Genomic DNA, 20,167 nt, shown 5'->3' on the forward strand with positions numbered 1-20,167 from the left:
ATCTCATTGAAAATTTCACTATATATATGTATTTACCTTATATTGCTGTCATCTTGATTGATTATATTATCATATGCGAATTTATATTGTACTTTTCTCATGTACCACCGTTGTTGGGTTCTCTTGAGAATAAACTGTCTGACAACATGTCATCGCAACAAATTGAGCATGTCAACGAGCACCACACGTACATTTTTATCAAAAAGACGAATATCAGCACAATCTGACCACATTATATATGTTACACAGACTATGCTGGTTTGATATTAACCTGTACGTAAAACATAATATGAATTACAAGAATGCTATGTCTAGGCTGAGATGAATGATGAATATACAGGAAAGTACAGGACGAACGAATAAGAAGAATATGGTGTACAGACACACCCTGCGTCAACATTAATACAACGCATGCGTGAAGCCTTCTTCACATTGGGGAAAAGACTGAAATTCGTATACATTGCCCTTGCGTATAGATGGTGTTGACAAAAACCAACGAAGGAAATTAGGTCACATATAGACTGTGCACCGAAGATCACCAAATCGGAGCATCCCTGTCACTGCACGCCATCCGTGCATCATCAGCTGGGGCATCCCCCAGACCACAGTACACATTCGAAAATAATAGTTCCGACAGGCAACACAGAACCATTCCCAAACCCATCTACGTGGAGAACACGTGTTAGATTCAGTACGTATCGATATACATGAACTAGTTGTTTTCATGACAGTATGAAAGAACAAAACAGAAGAGGGCTGCCATCATTCCTAGAACCAAACCGGAGTTTATGTTAATAATATCGGTACCCTGCTCTGCTGTTCACAGATCACTGTCTTGATAAGCTCTGGATTATGGCAAAACCGCACAGAAACCATTTCCACAGACCTCATAGATGTGCAGATGTATGTGGTAATGTTAATATTGTGTCGGATGAGAAAGCCCAAGCACAAGACATCAGCAAACCATACGAATCTCACTTTTGCAGAATGTGGAATGTTCACATTCGATGTTACTGAACTGCGCGGCTATACATATGGCGTGCTGTATATGAACATCTATCATATATGACTGTTGTACATTGTTTGCGCTTTCGTCATTGTCTGTCTGTAAGTACCTATTTTATACACTCTAAAGACAAGGCATTACAATGCACTTTCCTTTGTTGGGGCTATATAAATAAAACCCAGAACAAGACTATAGTACAGACCAGACAGACCTCAAACATTCTTTTCGATTTATAAATTCATGGTCGGAAGAGTGAGTGCGTATGGTTTTACGCCGCTTTTAGCAATATTCCAGCAGTATCACGACGGGGACACCAGAAATTGGCTCCACACATTTTATCCATGTGGGGAATCGAACCCGGGCTTGGCGAAACGCTTTAACCACTGGGCTATCCCACCGCTCCCCGGAAGAAGAATGATAACACAATAATACTAAAGCAAAACACCATTTATTATTATTAACATTTGTCTTCTGTGGTATTTCGATAGCAGCATGAAAATAATAATCGAATCTCAAAACACAAAACTGCGCGCCACAAACTGCCCAGAACTCATTCAAACGTGCCCAATTCGAAATAATTATGGAATATGGCGAATATTCGTTGATATCACTGCAAGGCTTCGTACATTTAGTATCCGTTTGTCTAAAACTAGTTTTGTGACCGTTAATAACCCTCCCATGAATTTCGTCAGAAATGTAACTCGCATTAAGTTTTAAGAGTATTTTACACAGTTGAGATCAATTGTACATGGCTCGTAATACGGTTGGGTAGACAAGCATTAAGAAGCCATGGCTTATTTGGATAATATCCTCAGTTATTTTATGTATACGTATATATCATTTGGTATCGTCCATCTTTAGGCTCAACTCACACACCTGTTCATAAGTAATATTTCCTAGCCCCTCCTCTGAATCTGATTATAGAACAGCCACTATTTGTATGCGTGTTACATTCCAGCTGACAGAAACCTGAGACTGTCCTTAGCGCACGAAGGTCGTTTGTGCACACATCCCGGACGTGTAATTCAGTAGGGGAAAGGTTTGTTGAACTTTGATTTGTATATTTCGTTGAACCGTTCGCTTTGTGCCACTGTAAACCAGTTCCTCCAGCCTCCGGATTTCCCTGAGGGTTAAATATATAGCACACTTTCATTACATACAATCTGTTGGTTTCTTACTCTACATCTGTTTTCCTGACATCTTGAAAGGCGATGGCATTCGTAATGCCATATATATATATGTAAGAAATTATTTAAAATAGAATTTGTGTCTTTAACAGACATTTGATGACTATGTGAAAATCTATTTGAATCTGGTCATTCGGTTATATCCTGATATCCTGGTGGGATAGGCTCTCCTTTTCGAAGACACCTGATAGTGATTCATAAACAATCAAAGCCCACTTCATTCATTAAAACGTACATTTCAATTGTCCGTATAACAACTGAAATCTGAGCTAAAACCGGTCATCAGGAACCCATGATGCATGTTGTGAGAAGCCACTCTCCATGTTGTAAATAGCGACGATCGGAAGTCACGCGGTGGCAAAAGAGTAATCCTTAGCTCGTGAAGCCAGACCCCAAAATCGCTCCCAAAGTTTCTGAAGTTTGTGTCACCCCCTTGGCACGAAGATATTGTCGAAAAACCCTAGATCGGTTACACCCATTTACAGTCATGCATAAGATGAGGTATGTCGACCTCAGTTTGTCAACAACTAGGTAATCACCTTTTCTGAAGTATCCACTAGTTCCCTGTTGCCACTGGAAGTGATAGGTCTGATCCTTGATCTTCTCGTTGGCGTGTTTCAGGTTGCTGAAGGAACACGCCTCTGCTATTTCCACATACGTCTTCTCCGGCAGAGGGCGGTCAAGATATTCAGCCATTCTTCTTATCTCTTTCGAGCAGTTCTTTTAAAATAGAATAGATCTTAGTTCTCATGTGCACTCACATATGACTACATGTGAATAATAGAGAACTCTACTAGGCTGTACCAACAACAGATTACCCTTTTGGTGTCATTTTAGATGATCTAATTGTATGCTCATTGACAGTGTTGCCACATACATAAAGGATTTCCTATCCAGGACACTCAGGCTATTCCCAAACTGATGAGCTCCTAGAGCTGATAAAACCTTCTGGTACAATCACTCGATCTCTGCCAGCATGAAACCTGCAGATGACTATTTCGTGCGGTGTGGACATTTGGAGGTCATCCAAGCCCGAGTGCCAGACGCCAATTTTTAAATTCGTCTTTAAAGGAACATTTTTTTACCTTTAAACGTACACACTTTTCATAGGTATTTGTGCAGTGCATGTTTGTTTATTGGTTTACGTAGCAATGAGAAATATTCCAGCGACGTGTCAGCAAACTCTAAATCAACAAATCTGGGCATTGGTTGATATTTTGAACCACGATCGACGCCTTCTGGGTACAATGACATATCATCAAGTCAGAGATACTAACTATCCTGTTAATAGTCTCGTAAAGACAGCTTATGTATAGCTTTTGAAATGAAAGCAGTATATGTGTTGCTAGGTCTCGTATCGTAGGACGCACCTTTTTCATATCTTCATACTGAACCTGGCAGATGTTGAATTGCTCAGCCGCTTTGTTCCAATCCAGAATATAATCGAAAATCGATCCGAAAACAACTGTAAAGAGAGTTGTATAGCATCAATTATGAGAACAAGTGAAATAGCCGTTAATGCAAGCAGCAAACACTGCTGGGATAAATCTAATCACCGCTGTTCTGTTCTGTTAACAAAATATCTGATTTGAATACAGAATGTGATCAAATACAGCATATGCTATATGGGATTTGACTACATTATTAAAGTCCAGATTCTAGTTTATGTTCCCACGAGTCCCATCCGGGATTGGAACCCACACGCTCCGAGTGAGGCGCCTAATCGCCTTCCACAAAAATGGTAGTCTGACAACTGGCAGTCTTGATCATGTACTTTGCGTTTCATTTGACCACTTAATAGGCATTTTTTTCTATTCATAGCAACGGGAGGCACGCCAAGTAATACCTGTGATAGGGGTGCAATCTGATATGTTTCCATATTATATCACCCATACACCGGGGGATACAAGGAATTGGTTCATGACGAGTCACATAGCTGCGGTGTTGAACCACCCGCGACACATACACACACGCACGCGCGCACAAGCACGCATACACAGGCACACATTCTTAAACCCCATTGCTTTAATGTCAAACTCTGCAATGTCAAGTTCGTCACAGTTCGACGCCATATAGCAGGATTATTCGTGAGTGTGGCGTTAAACAACACGCAAACAAATATTCATCACACATATTTATGTTATTACAGTGAGTCATACCACAACCATCCTGATACAAAGACAGAAAGTCACTCCATGACCCTGTAAAGCAGACCGTGTCTCTGGCGTCATCTGTCCACATCTGGCTGCTCTCCTGACAGAAGCTGGACACAACACAGTCCTTGGGGTTCCTCTGGACAAACACAATCTTGCACCCCAGCTTCCACACCGACTCGGGCAGCTGCCTGTAGACATTACAGTACATACATATATAGACACAGGTCTTCCGCAAATAGAGAAGGGGGTGTTCAATAAAGACTTCACAACTATTGATAGATATATCGTCAAGGAAATATATAGTTTAACAGTGTAAGAAGATAATTTGAAAGGTGAAAGTCATAATATCGCGAGAATCCACCTGGTTGTTGAACGTGACGTATAAGGATAATGCTGACATGGTCGATGTCTGGCAAGCCTGGACTGTGTGCTGGCCATGGGTAGGTGGTTATGTTCTCCAGTTGGAGGTACTCAATAACAATATGAGCCCTGTAGGCATTTGCGTTGTCATCCGGAAACACAAACCACTTCCATGTCGGCGCGCAAATATCACCACGTATGCCTCACAGGATGGCGTCACGGAAGTACCGTGAATAACATACAAAGGTGTTCTGTCAGTACCAGTAATCCTACCCCAAACCATTACTGAACCAATGTATGCAGGTTCCAATTGGAAGCAGATTACAAATCGTCTGTCGACTCGTTCGAACACCTGCAGCTCTCTGAAGCTCATCTTCAATTCGTGAGGCACTTTGACCATGCTCTCATAACACAGTCGTTCTGATAAAACGTTCTTCTATGCCAGTTGTCGCCCTTGGTCGACGTCTTTCTTCAACGTTATTTGCCTTGGTGTCGTGTCTGCGAAGTTACTGTCTGTGCAACTTTTTGAGGTCGTGTGGGAACGCTGTGTCTTGTTTCAACATCCAACAAACAAATTGCACATTGCCCTTCCGGATTTCATAGACGCCGTGTGTCCAAAACAACGTTATATTTTCAACAGGATGAGAACAAATTTCAGGATGGTATCTTTCAGTAAAAGTTACTGAACCATACTGACCCAAATGTTAACGTGTACATTATGAAAAACGCTTGTATGAAATTAGCGTGTTTGCACGAAAATCATAACACGTTGTGAATGGAATAAACATTTTCGTAATCCACAAACAACCATACAACTTGCGTAACACAATATATCAAACCAAAATAGAATATTTCTTCCTTTTGTACTTGTAGACGTAACTGAAAACTCTACAGCAAAAATCAAGACAATGTAGAGCGTAGGGGTACTAAAATAGTGAGTGAGTTCAGTTTTACGCCGCTTTTAGCAATATTCCAGCAATATCACGCGTGGGACATCAGAAATGGGCTTCACAACTTGTACCCAATTAGGTAATCAAACCCGGGCCTTCGGCATGACGAGCGAACGCTTTAACCACTAGGCTAAGGACAGGCAGTACATGGAAGAGGTGATGTATGACTCTGCGTGAATGATATTATAAAATACAATTCGTACCTTGGACGCAGATGTGTGTGGAATATCCTCGGTGATGCCAGTGTCTCCAGTTCTTCCTCCGTCCTGTATTCCAGCCAGGCTGAATTCTGCCAGTGTTTGGTGTACTCGGCCTTGCCTGCCACGATCATGTTGAGGATCTCCCAAGTCCAGTGTGTACCTGGTTGTTCCAAATATTATAATACTATTGTATTTAGGTGTTCCTTGTCACTAAACGTCCTTCTGCATTACACCAAACACTTTAATGTATTATTATTATTATTTATTATTAGTATATGATATTTGTATAGCGCCAATATCCAGCTCAGCTCTGGTGCTTAAAGGCGCTTTGTTTTTCCCTCGATCATAGGATGTCAGTCTGAACGGCACATATTATTTTTCAATCCCAACTCCCTGGGGATCATACAACTGTTGCAGCTGTTTAGACGCACCAAGTTAACGTGTCTTTCCCATCTTTGCGATGACAGTTAGGTGGACTGGGACACATAGTCACAGTACTTTGTCCAAGTCTACTGCAAGTTGCTGTACCCGCAACTAAGTGTTTGCACGGATTCATGTGGCCACCATCTGGTCATATACCAACGGATTCGTGGGTTCTTTTAAGTGCACCGGGTTGTGTACTGTACAATAGGGATTGTGACAACACTGAAAGAGTCTGCACACAAAGTTGACTCCAAGGTTTTTACACCAGGTCAGAGGCGGGCTCGATCCCGACACCTTAAACTGGCTGGTTCACTAGCCTGGCTCCTTACATTCCTCGCCCACCACTTTAGCTGACTGGCTGAGAAGTCCATTCTTTTCATTTACATAAATTGTCATTCCCCCACATATATTTAGCAACGGTGTTACCTGACTTAGGGTATGTGCACAAAAGTATGTCATCTTCCCGGAGGCGAAAAGACTTCATATTTCTTAAGTTGTCTGCGATTAAAGTCATTTCAACAACGCCATCTATATCTGTTAAGCCGTAGGTAAACCCGCCCGCCATTGCTACCTCCGCTGGGGTCGACATTTTGGCAAAATGTGACGAAATGATCGTGGGAAAACAATCTGCAAATATACATTATTAGCACTATAGGTTGAACAAATTAGATAGATAGATAAGGAGCACTATACCCTAAATGAACAAAATCTCAAAAACTATTCCTTATAAATAGGCTCTGCGCAAACCAGTGTGCAATGTGCAATGTGACATGTCAACTTGCATAATAAATGCATCAGTTAGTCATGGTGGTTGAACACATCTAAGATATTGTTTGAAAGAATGCAAGGCTAACTGTTGCAAGATATCGAGAGTGGATCCCAACACAGTCTGAAGATTGGTAAGGACGACGGCGAATAAACTTCATTCTGATGAGTGAGAACGCTTGCAACAAAGTGTCAACATATTTAAGTTGCATCTTCCAAAACAATCAAGACACCACAATGCAGAGAATGAACCTGAAAAAGAATCCCTCGTAGTGAATCTAATAACCTGTGATTTGGTTCCTCCCTAAATATACACTAACAAACTGTGAAGGAATGTGTTATACATGTATCTGTGCAATCAACTTTATCCATGTCAATCATGCATAAAACCGGAAACCCGTACAAGAACAAAACTGTGATGAGGGTAACTTGGAACAATGTATGTACTGTGACCAGAATCCATGTCTATAATACGACCAGGAATATGTTGTTTTTTTATTTAGTGTGCCAGGGGACAAAGGGTGTAATGTAACAGTCTCTTATGGTCAGAAACAGAATACCAACTGAACAATTATTCAACTTCGAATCAAAACATTTCTTAATCGGTCTATGCTCGTTGCAACCGGCGGGATCCGATAGCCAGGCCGGATGACCTCGTCAATGCATGTAAAAAGAACGTTATACGCATGAATTCTGTTCAATAATATTATGCTATATAACACAGATAAAGTATTGTGAGGCAGTGTTTGGTTTGTATTGCTCACTAGATTTTTCCTGTACTTGACTCAATTGGTCATACTCAATGCAAAAAGGGCGTGTTAGATTCGCCTTCAAGTCTACAAAGAGGACGTTGTACTTACCCTTGAACAGCTAGATAAGAGATCGTCCTATGCAGTTGGTGCGGTTCTGTCTAGTTTAACAGTGTCATCGTCCCGATAGCATTCCTGGCCTGAGTGTCATGGTGACATCAGATATGTCGGTCACAAGATTACATGTGCAAACACACCCTCACCGAGTGTGCATCAGGCACACCACATAACATATGTGACAAGATTTTCGACAGCCTTGAGTTATTCGTACTGAAACAAGCAATAACAACTGTTTATACTTCAAGGAAAGATTCGTTGACCTGTACAAGGGTTTTAAGACTTGATCATGTACCCGGGGCTGGTTTCGCTGCAATTTGACATGACCATGAGTGTCACTTTTTAATGTTAGGCAGACATAGAGTAGATAAAGTATTACACTGATTCGCCTCAAGTGAATGATCATTTTGCGTTTACAAATATTCCAAAATACTGACGAAACAGCAACAAATGATTTCGCTGCTTTCTTTTTGGCGAACCAGTTTGTTTTCTGACCTTATGTTTCCATAAACGGAACTGTACTATGGTATTTTGTTGGCTTATAATAAACTGGGCGGGTGTGTTTCCGATGGTGTCAACTGTGATGTAGTTGTCAAGACGTGCATGTATTTTCAAAGAACAAAGCAGTTTTTTTTTGTAGATGGTGTCTCCGCTTAGTAATGTCGTTTTAAATCCAAACCATTTAATGTACACTGGTAAGCAGATATTTCTAATTGGCAGGTACTGCATACTTGAGCTTTGTTTAAATACCCAAGTCCATCTTATTTATGTACCAAGGAAAAAACCCCGTGAAAGTGCCTCATATGTTTCATATTTAGATGTTTCAGTGTGGCATAAACACTAACCAACACTGAATGACCAAGGACAGAACGTCAGCGTTATAACGGTCGACGTTCCCGCTATCTCGTACAATATTCCAGCATCTCTAACTCTTGAGGGACATTGGAACAGTTCAAAGACCTCGTCCAGTTCTTGTTCAAAAGTATTTTACCAGTGCCTCAGTGAACATTTTCTGAATTAAGACATAAGTGGCTTGAACTATCACTAGTACAATTCGATCTTTGTCACACTATCGTTTAGAATGAACACACAAACGAAACGTTTTTTTAAATTCACAGTATAACGTCTTCACAGAATATTATCAGCCATTGTCACTCTACAAACTAACACTATACGTCATCACACCAACCATAGTATGACGTTTACCATACTCACAGCACACAAAATGGTAGAAAACAGTTCCAGGTCTACCAGTTTCACATCTTCCTTCAGCCTTGTTTATATCACATGCACCGAAAACAATGCACGGTCAATCCATCATAGAGAAATTTACAACAGTGATAACGCCTTACCTGTGATTACATCTACGGATTCAATGTCTCTGTTAATATCTTACCTACGCATTTCAACTCCAAGTAATATTACTAGGGCCATTTTTGTTTTAAAAATGTTATACATAGAAATATATACGGCTTTCAATATACCAGGGACTGTTTATTTTCTGAAGTGATATCCTTGGCGCATATTTATTCCAGATCATGGGTAATGCCTGTTTTCGTCTCAATTCCGTTGTTGTTTTGAATTTATAGGTCATCTTTGATGGCATTACTATCCATAAGTTCATGGAGAAACGCCTAGTGCCTCTTACTTCTTTTACTGACAGTTGATTGTTGGTTCATATATTAAAGAGTATCATTAATATATCGAAACAGAAATCACTATAACATATACCGTACAGATTAATAAGCCACCGAAACGATTTATGATAAGATTTTATGAACAATTATCACCAATACATACAGTTCACTTTAAGGTAAAAATAAATAAGACACCGATTTTCGAATTCATTTTGCCAGTTACATCAGTGTGAAAAAAGACAGTTCTCTAACTTAGATACATTCCCAAATGGAAAGGATAGACGGAACAACGGACACACAATCTCTGTTCTTGTATACAGTATCCTCAGTCCCACCGGGTACACAACTCTCAAAGCTGAGTTCTCTATAGAATCCTCATGAGTGCTTATGAATCCCAAACAAAAGTGCCCATGAATCGTATCACGTTGCCACAAACTCCTCGTATAAAGAGCCCATTAAATATAGACCCGTGAAGATCCGGGTTAGAATTGATCTTCAGCAACCCATGCTTGTCGTAAGAGGCGACAAATGGGAATCGGGTGCTTAGGCTCGCTGACTTGGTTGGCACATGTCATCGTATCACAATTGTGTAGATCGATGTTCCTTCTGTTAACGGATTGTCGGATTAAACAATAAACCAACAAACAAACAACATTAAATATAGTAAACATGTGACATTCACCTGTATGTGAACTGTTCTATTTAATGAAATAATCTCCTTAAAAAAAGGAAAATGACGATATTTAATACATCTAGAAAAACTAATTGTATGTGCTTAAGTCTTCATCCAGAAAATACTGACAATGGCAAGCATGTACACACACATAAATCAATACTTACAGCCACATTGTAACGTGGAAGTAACCTAAACAATTGAAAGAACTCGGGTCTCTTGTAAAAAGGTATATGGTGACTAAAACGACTGACGGCTACACAAACTTCAAACATTTAAAAATACAATTGCAAAGATATGAGAAAACACCGCACTGCTTCATGCAGAAATGAATACAGATCCGCAGGTCAATGACGTAATAAAGTAATTAGAAACATATATAAATATTGATCCAGTTTACGACACACCGTTTAGGTGTCCTATGCATATCATTTGTGAATCCAGCTTTAGCAAAGTACTTTGAAAAATTCCCATTTCTTAAATCCATAAGGGATAATATGGACTACAGTATATTGGCTGTGTCACAGAGTGAGTAAAGGGCGCTCTGTTTTGCACTCTCATTATTGCTCATGAATGAAATAAAACGACAACCTTTTATAAAAATAAAACAAATTCAAGTTCATGACTGGAGTCCAGCATTCCTGCGGCAGAATCCGTCCTCGATATCAATACTAGTGCTGGTATTGGCATGCAACCTGTAATACGACACATCATGATTCTAAAATTTTAGTCACGAGGATATATTGCCAAAGTATTGCTCATTGGAGCTGCGATACGATACGAATCCCTACATAACGGTGGCAATACGATACGTATCGCGATACTAAAATCTTTAATTCTAGCACCAACTATAAAACACCTTAAAATCAAAACAAAACAATGTTTAAATGAAAGACATCACAATTTGAAAACTAGTCACATTAGGCAATTTCTATAAAAACAAGTACAAAATAAATAAATGAGTGAGTTAAGATTTAAAGTCACATCAGCAATATTTCAGCCATATCGTGACTAAAAACAAGTTATAATTTCAAAATAAATAAAGCTAAATTATAAAACCCTGTCAACGAAGTACAGTAAAATATAGATTTCACAAAATAATGAAAACTTAGTACTGTTATAAACAGATAACACAGATCGAAATCATCTTTAATATATGTATGTTGATGGATGCTGTCACTGCAGTCACATAATAGAATGAAATCTGTGCTGATTTTATAAACGGTATATCATATATGTCGCTATATAGAGGAGTGACATAATCGCCACACCGACAGATACAGAAATATGATTGCATGTTATGGTGTTAGCATTGTATTTGTGACAACATATGATATACACATGAGTGTGAATCATATATCATTTCAGCTATTAGCGATTGTCCAACGTACGATTCCGACTACAGTACGAGCATGTGCCGATGTATAGTGAGTGGGTGGTGGAGCACTTACTGGTGAAGGCGTTCGTTCATCTCTCCAACGTCCTGGGTTCGATTCCCCACATGGATAGAATGTGCGAAGCCTGTTTTTGGACTGTTGTTCAAACTGTTTAAAACCATACTCACTCGCCATCAATAGTGACGGATAACGATTTTGCAGAATGGTGCACGTGTCCTGCCCCACTACCATACAGGAGACAAGCACATGCAACAGATATTCACCTAAAATGCACCGAAACATATGACACAAGTAAAAATATACCATTCCATTCGCTATGTATATGGTAGTCATAACGTACGAAACGTAATCGATTTATACTGCTCAATGTACCTGTTACATTTCCCCACACACACACACTCATACACAAACACGCGCAAATCTAACGACACGAAACAACCACACACACACACACTCACACAGGGAGAGCGGGGAGGGAGAGAATGAGAGAGAGATGGGGAGTGGGAGAGAAAGAGAGCATGAGAGGAGGGAAGGAGGGAGAGTGAGAATGAGAGAGAGAGGGAGTGGAGAGAAAGAGAGGATGGAGGGAAGGAGGCAGAGAGAGAATCAGAGAGAGGGGGAGTGGAGAGAAAGAGGGAATCTGAGGAGGGAAGGAGGGAGAGAGAATGAGAGAGAGAGGGAGTGGAGAGAAAGAGAGAATCAGAGGAGGGAAGGAGGGAGAGAGAATGAGAGAGAGAGTGGAGAGAAAGAGAGAATCAGAGGAGGGAAGGAGGCAGAGAGAGAGAGAGGGAGTGGAGAGAAAGAGAGAATCAGAGGAGGAAAGGAGGGAGAGAGAGAATGAGAGAGAGGGTGAGGGAGAGAGAGAGGGAGAGTGAGTGAGAGATAGAGTACGGGAGACTGACTGACTGAGTTTGGTTTTACGCCGATTTTAGCAATATTCCAGCAACATCACGGCGGGGGACACCAGAAATGGGCAGAGAACGGGAGAGGGAGAGAGAGGGAGGGAGAGAATGAGAGAGAGAGGGAGTGGAGAAAAAGAGAGAATCAGAGGAGGGAAGGAGGAAGAGAGAGAATGAGAGAGAGAGAGGGAGTGGAGAGAAAGAGAGAATCAGAGGAGGGAAGGAGGGAGAGAGAATGAGAGAGGGTGAGGGAGAGAGAGAGAATGAGGGAGAGAGAGAGAGAGAGCGGAAGTGAGTGAGAGATAGAGAACGGGAGACTGACTGACTGAGTTTGGTTTTACGCCGCTTTTAGCAATATTCCAGCAACATCACGGCGGGGAACACCAGAAATGGGCAGAGAACGGGAGAGGTAGAGAGAGGTAGAGAGAGGGAGGGAGAGAATGAGAGAGAGGGGGAGAGAATGAGAGGAGGGAAGGAGAGAGAGAGAGAGAAGGAGAGAGAGGGTGAGTGAGAGATAGAATGAGAGAGAGGAGGGAGAGAGAGAGGGGGTGAGTGAGAGATAGAGAACGGGAGAGAGAGAGGGAGGGAGACAGAGAATGAGAGAGAGAGAGAGGTGGAGTGGGAGTGAAAGAGAATGAAAGGAGGGAAGGAGGGAGAGAGAGATAATGAGAGAGAGGGTGAGGGAGAGAGAGAGAATAAGAGAGGAGGGAGCGAGAGGGGAGTGAGTGAGAGATAGAGAATGGAGAGGGAGAGAGGGAGAGAATGAGAGAAAGAGGGGAAGCGGAAGAGAAATAGAATGAGAGAAGGGAAGGAGGGAGAGAAAGAGAATGAGAGAGACGGTGAGAGAGAGAGAATATGAGAGGAGGGAGAGAGAAGGGGAGTGAGTGAGAGATAGATAACGGGAGAGGTAGAGAGGAGAGAGAGAGGGAGGGAGAGAGAGGGGAGTGAATGAGAGAGATGGGGGAGTGGCAGAGAAAGAGAATGAGAGAAGGGAAGGAGGGAGAGAGAGAGAACGAGATAGAGGGTGAGGGAGAGAGAGAGGAGGGAGAGAGAGAGGGGGAGTGAGTGAGAGATAGAGAACGGGAGAGGTAGAGAGAGGGAGAAGGAGAGAGTGAGTACGGATGTTGCAGCATGTGCTTCCAGCCATCAATGGTTTGTACATACACAAGAGTAAATGTTGTTCTGTTGGGGCGGCAGACGCACTTACACATGGACATATATTCCATGATAGGGGAAAAGTGTATCTGGATACAGACGGAATATTCTCTGAATGAAAAAGACAATGCTCAAAGTCAATATCAGCTTTATTCATAATATGTTTGGTGGTCCAAGCAAAACAACGATAAAATAGACTTTAGCATGATCTTTTTCAACGACTCTATTTTCAAAACTAAAGCATTAAAACAAAACTATGCCATCATCCCAGGTGTGACAACATATTGAACGATTACTAACCCATCCTCGTGGTGAAGCGTAATGTTGGTGTCTCTAGGATATTGACAATGGAGGATGTATAACATATTACCACTTGTTGCTTCATTTAACCATTTCGAACAATTATTTCAATATGGGAACGGTTGGTTTAGCTTTGCTTCATATATTTCTTCGAACTTCTCGCTTTGCGCAACTGTGAAATAGTTCTTCCAGTCACCAGTTTTTCCTGGAAAGTGAAAACACAACATCATCCTATCCAAAGGTAAAGTCTTAGTGCATACACGTGCATTTAACAGTGTCAGTCATGTGAGTCAAAATACACATAATTATTTCCTGAAGAAAAACGAATCGTCACTAATAATCGTGCAACAATCGGTGCCTTTGATTATTATGTAAGCTGGGGCTCAAATTCTTCTAAGTTGCTAACAATCCTGGTCTACATAAGACTTTATCATCTTGTACAGGGCGCGGCTGACAAACATACAAGAACATACACAGAAACCCTCTTCCAACAGCAAATTTATGTTTCACTATTTCAACGTGACACATACAAAATACACGATGTCATTTAGAAAATAGTCCAATGCAATGGCTTCCTCCAGAAACACACTGTTTGGCCACATGATACATAGTGCAATCCCGTTCATGACTGTATTACACACTGTTTACTGGCCCCTACTTTTAAAAGTGAATTCAGTTAGGTGAAAAGAGTAAGTTAATCCCTTTATTAAATATAGTTTCATTGTTTTGCCTTCAACACCTCATACTGTTCCCATCACATTTCAAACCTCATACTGTTCCCATCACATTTCAAACCTCATACTGTTCCCATCACATTTCAAACCTCATACTGTTCCCATCACATTTCAAACCTCATACTGTTCCCATCACATTTCCATTACAAATTTCAATCATAAATAAAATTCAAGAACACTGTGCAGTTAATATGCTTAGCCTCCTCAAACGGTACCCGTGAAGATCCGGATAAGAAATGATCTTCAGTAACCCATGCTTGTCGTAAGAGGCGACTAACGACATCGGGTGATCAGGCTCGCTGACTTGGTTGACACATGCCATCGTATCCCAGTTGCCTAGATCGCTGTTCACGTTGTTAATCACTGAATTGTTTGGTCCAGACACGATTATTTACAGACCGCCACCATATAGCTGGAATATTGCTGAGTGCGGCATAAACCAAAGGTCACGCACTCACTCACTCCTCATAGGTACTCTGAATTTCAATTCGTATCTCTACTGAGTGGTGCTTCCTCATAGTTCAAATCTGAAAACTCACAGGGATGCAATGTGTGAAGTACATTTTAATAGTTACTTGCCTATATTGTTATAGGCAGAGGTAACCTCCCTCATAGAGTCTAGTTTCAAAAAGTGAAGTGGCTCTCATCTTGTCTACAACCGAGTAATCACCTTTTCTGAAGTATCCACTAGTTCCCTGTTGCCACTGGAAGTGGTAGGTCTGATCCTTGATCTTCTCGTTGGCGTGTTTCAGGTTGCTGAAGGAACACGCCTCTGCTATATCCACATACGTTTTCTCCGGCAGAGGGCGGCCAAGATATTCAGCCATTCTTCTTATCTCGTTCACACAATTCTATTAAAATAGATCTTGACAGTTACACGGTAAATTCCCATATCGCTACCATTTGAACAGAGGGCATTAGTAGATCATGGTGGTATTCCAAATGTACTTTTATGCTCACTCAGACACTGAGAGTGTTGTCACATGCATTGGAAACATTAAATGTGGAACCATCATACTCATATCTAATTGCCTTGAAACATAAATATCAGGGATTGATATGATGAGCAATGTCCCACGCCTTCAGGCTTCAATCACTGACCATGAAACCAAGTCTTGAGAGAGCCTGACTGTGCGATTAATTTGATCGCTTCTTACGGTCAAATGAGATGTTATATTACATATGCAACATTGAGTACTTTGAGAGACTTTACTAGAAAGTGTTAGCAAAACATTAGCAACATGCACTTGTTTTACATCACATGTAGTGAAGATAATACACTTGTATCTGTTCGTATCTCTATCCAGTAGGCAATTCTTTAAATAATACAAAATATGACAAAAATTCCAACAACTGCTAGTGAGGGTTCACATTCAAGCTATATTTTTATATTTGATGGCTGACTTGCTCACATATTCAGCAACCAGTTTCTGTACTGAGTAGAGTAAAAAAACGCCGCATTTTCTTCTTTTTGAAATGATATAATTACATTTGTTTAATATTTTTCCGTATCCCGTCACTCACCTGTTTCATATCTTTATAATGGACCTGACATATACTATACTGTTCAGCCGTTTTCCACGAATCACGAATGTAATCAAATATCGACCCATACGCAACTGAAAAAAAACAGTGCATACTAAAACAGTTGCTAATGAAAGAAGTTCGTCAACACTTTGTATAATTACTACCAGTTACACAGACGATTTAGTCATGCAGAGTCGTGGCCTTTCTTTCTTTGGCGAAACAGACCAACTTTAAGACTCTAAATATTTAGAATGCATTTCTCTCAATAATACTAACCCTCTTGGAAGCTACTGTATAATTTACTCCCCGCGACTCTCGTGCCCTCTACCGGCCGAACATACAAACGGACCCCATAGAGTTATAGCCCTTGAAGCGATCTTTACGAACGTCCAATAACTCATTTAGAGACAAAACTCAGTCCTAGTCAAAATGGCGCTGATATATAAACATACGCGCAACTTCTGATTGAAACCCGTTCAGCAAACACCGACAACACCACGTGCAACAGTTTTCGATGTACGGATCAATTGTTTACATTCCATATATGGCAAGTGTTCTCTGTTTGGAAGCTGTTGGCCTCCACATTTCAGTTATCGATGTCAGGCAGGTCGTAAAGGATTGATCTTTTATTGCATCAGTAGGAAGCTAAAGTGACTGCATATGCCCTTATATATACTATATAGAGGGAAAATAGTGTTAAAAATGTGTGAATTTGTGCCTTTAAGTGTGATGGTGTCATGTCTTTATTGTTTTGTTTAATTTACCAATTATATAACATGTGCGCCATATTTCGTCGTATTATCAAACATGATAAAGGCATCCATACTGTAACCATCCTGGTAACAGGATAGGTAGTCGTCCCATGACCCTGTAAAGCAGACCGTGTCTTTGGCGTCGTCCTTCCAGATCTGACAGCTCTCTTGACAAAAGCAGGACACAGCACAGTCCTTGGGGTTCCTCAGGACGAACACAATCTTACACCCCAGCGTCCACACCGACTCGGGCAGCTGCCTGCGTGAATATATTTTATGAAAACACGGATACATCCTTTCCTTTATCGTGCAATGCATCTGACGTATATGGAATGACAGCAAAACAGGTAACAAAACTTGTGGGTGAGTGAATGAGTATTTTACGTCGCTTTTAGAAATATTCCAGAAGTACCAATGGTAGAATATGAATTGATTTGTAGTGAGTGAGTGAGTAAGTGAGTGAAATTTAAAGTCACATCGGCAGTATTTAAGCCATATCGTGACTATTAAAGTTGTAAATTCGTAACTGTATAGATGAATAAAAGATACGTGAAGGTCCGGGTAAGAATGAATCTTCAGAAACCCATGCTTGTCGTAAGAGGCGACTAACGGGATCAGGTGCTGAGGCTCGCTGGCATGGTTGACACTTACCACTGGTTCCCAATTGCGCAGGTCGATGCTCATGCTGTTGATCACTGGATTGTCTGGTCCAGACCGCCACCATATAGCTGGAATATTGCCGAGTGCGGCGTAAAACCTAACTCTCTCACTCACTCACATAAATAAAAACATACTTACCTGTCTGCAAAGGACAGTCAAATAACTAGCCTATCACATATATACACTTAAAACTAGCATATAACCATAAAACACTATTTCTGTCTTCAACAATGCAAAATAAATATTGGATACTGGTCGCCAACAACTGAAGGTAGATCCCCTTTCTAGAGACCATGGGGACTTATAATACCTTTGTTTCCTGCGTGGACTCTAGATGGATTTACACCATCCCTTCACATGTTAACGATTTTGACAAATTTAGTTATGAAGTAAATTGATTTGTAAGTTTGTCATGAATACCATTCTTACCGTGGCAGTAAATGAGTGTGGAGGACCCGTGGTGATGCCAGTGTCTCCAGTTCTTCCTCCGTCCTGTATTCCAGCCAGGCTGAGTTCTGCCAGTGTTTGGTGTACTCGGCCTTGCCTGCCACAATCATGTTGAGGATCTCCCACGTCCAGTGTGTACCTTTTGTTGTCACAGGATAAACATTACACTGAGTCGAGTATCGAGGTGAGGTGAAATGGGTTTTTTACGTCGTGCTTAAGAATGCTTCGTTCATATGACGACATGCACGTGTGGCTCCATGTACCTGCCTGGGCTTAAGCTGATGTTATAGTGCTGGATGACTGCGATACCACACCGCATTTAAGCATGAATACCCCACTCAGACACATTATACTGACTCAGAGCCGACCAGTCCTTGTTGTACCCATTAATGCCGGGCGTTATTAAGGGACCAGTCTTTATGGTATGACAGGGCACAAATAGAGAGTGATCAATACCCGAAGGAGAGATTTAACAAAATATTTATTGGACATATATATATTTCCCAGTGATGTTACCTGACTTAGGGAATGTACACAGTAAGATATCATCTTGCCGAAGGGGACGCTCCTTCATTGTTCTTAACCTCTCAGCAACCAAAGTCATGTGAAGAACTCCATCCACATCTATCAAGTCGTAAGAAAATTGTCCCGCCTTTCCTATTTCCGCTGGGGTTGTCATCTTGGCAAAGTGCGACCAAATGAACAGGGAGGAAATATCTGTAAAGATGAGTCATCGACACTGTAGTTGGAACCTGAATATGTACAGGGAAACGTCAAACAAAGTTAAAAATGTGTTTACTGATGAATACTTCAACTACATAATATGAATGTGCCTATGAATTACTTGTAAATACTGATTGTGTATGAACAAGTGAGTGAGTGAGTTTAGATTTTAAGTCACATCGGCAATATTTCAGTCATGTCGTGACTAATTCAAGTTACAGATTCATTAAGGTAAGTTATAAAAACCTGTCAACGAAGGACAGCAAAACAACTAGATTAGCACATATAAAAATTTAAAACTAGTTATTAAATCTAACATTTTAACTATAGATGACAAGACAACATAAAATATGGTATAGATTGCCAACAACTGACGGTAGACCACCATACAAGGGACCATGGGGACTTACAGTACATTTGCTTCCTGCAGATGGATTTTCACCATTCCTTCAGAAGTTAGCGATTGTAGATGAAACAAGCCATAAATTATAGTATATATAATAGATTAAAAACTGGTTGATATATAAATACCTTGGGAGACATCGACTTAGATACCCTCTCAGGGGGACAATATTTTTAAGGTTAATATGAACAAGATATTCAGAACAACACCCATAGCCTTATCTGCAAAATATCGTTAGTGGATCTTTTTATCAGATCGTTGGACATTCTGACAGTACACAAACGTCGTGACAATGACTGTCACAATAGTCATCCCCAGAAAACACACTTCAGAGAATGCATTTACAATCAGTGTCCTTGAATCTAATGATCTGTGATTTGGTTGCTCCCTAGAGGCATACCACCTGTTCTGGTTTCCTTCCATGGCAAGGATGTGTCAAGGACGGAATAGGACTCTTGTGAACATATTACATAATTTGGAAAAGTGTAACGAGAAATCGCTCATGGTTCATGTACGTTCCAGGCGCGCAGCAAGCCATTTTTTCGTGTCAGCAGCATAGGCTGCAAAGCTTTATACTTAGATAGTATTGAGGGCTTGTCCAACCATTTTAGCAGCAATCATGTGTAAGCCCGGGCTTTTTGTAATGATTGCTACGCCCCTGCGTTCTGAGTTTTCTATTTCTATACATTATACAAAACAAATACAAATATCTTAAAGAGGTGAAACATGACAGCATGTAATTTCACACATAATGCTGACCTTAAAAACCCTTCTCCTACCTTAACTGCAAGCAGCTGTGACTTCGTAGCTGAAGGGTACAACTGTGTTGCTTTCAATGAAAATCATGCATGACTCACCCTCACATGACTTTCAATGAACAGTATCTTAATGAGTTGGCATCAGTGGACGGCGTGAGTGACACGTGCTGAAATGTGTACCCTGTGACC

The 20,167-nt window shown here is 40.8% G+C and overlaps 1 protein-coding gene across 1 annotated transcript; it reads right to left on the reverse strand.

Annotated features, from left to right (window-relative positions):
• Positions 1–1,435: 1,435 nt before the first annotated feature.
• Positions 1,436–7,984, reverse strand: LOC124260242 (sulfotransferase 1C2-like). Its single transcript, XM_046694498.1, has 7 exons — positions 7,908–7,984; positions 6,709–6,909; positions 5,863–6,019; positions 4,353–4,537; positions 3,564–3,658; positions 2,733–2,913; positions 1,436–2,129 (listed from the first exon to the last, which is right to left on the reverse strand). Exons 2-7 carry the CDS (start codon positions 6,869–6,871, stop codon positions 2,032–2,034), a joined length of 879 nt encoding a protein of 292 aa, XP_046550454.1. The 5' UTR covers positions 6,872–6,909; positions 7,908–7,984; the 3' UTR covers positions 1,436–2,031.
• Positions 7,985–20,167: the final 12,183 nt, after the last annotated feature.

The sequence above is a fragment of the Haliotis rubra genome, unplaced genomic scaffold, assembly GCF_003918875.1.
Source record: "Haliotis rubra isolate DU_JTF1 unplaced genomic scaffold, ASM391887v1 Scf756, whole genome shotgun sequence".
Classification (NCBI taxonomy): domain Eukaryota; kingdom Metazoa; phylum Mollusca; class Gastropoda; order Lepetellida; family Haliotidae; genus Haliotis; species Haliotis rubra.

Coding starts and splice junctions, on each gene's coding strand:
- LOC124260242 (XM_046694498.1), bottom strand. CDS start 6,871: ATGTCGACCCCAGCGGAGGTAGCAATGGCGGGCGGGTTTACCTACGGC. Junction 4,538..5,862: donor CACACACATCTGCGTCCAAG/GTACGAATTGTA, acceptor TAATGTCTACAG/GCAGCTGCCCGAGTCGGTGT. Junction 2,914..3,563: donor AGTATGAAGATATGAAAAAG/GTGCGTCCTACG, acceptor CTATTTTAAAAG/AACTGCTCGAAAGAGATAAG.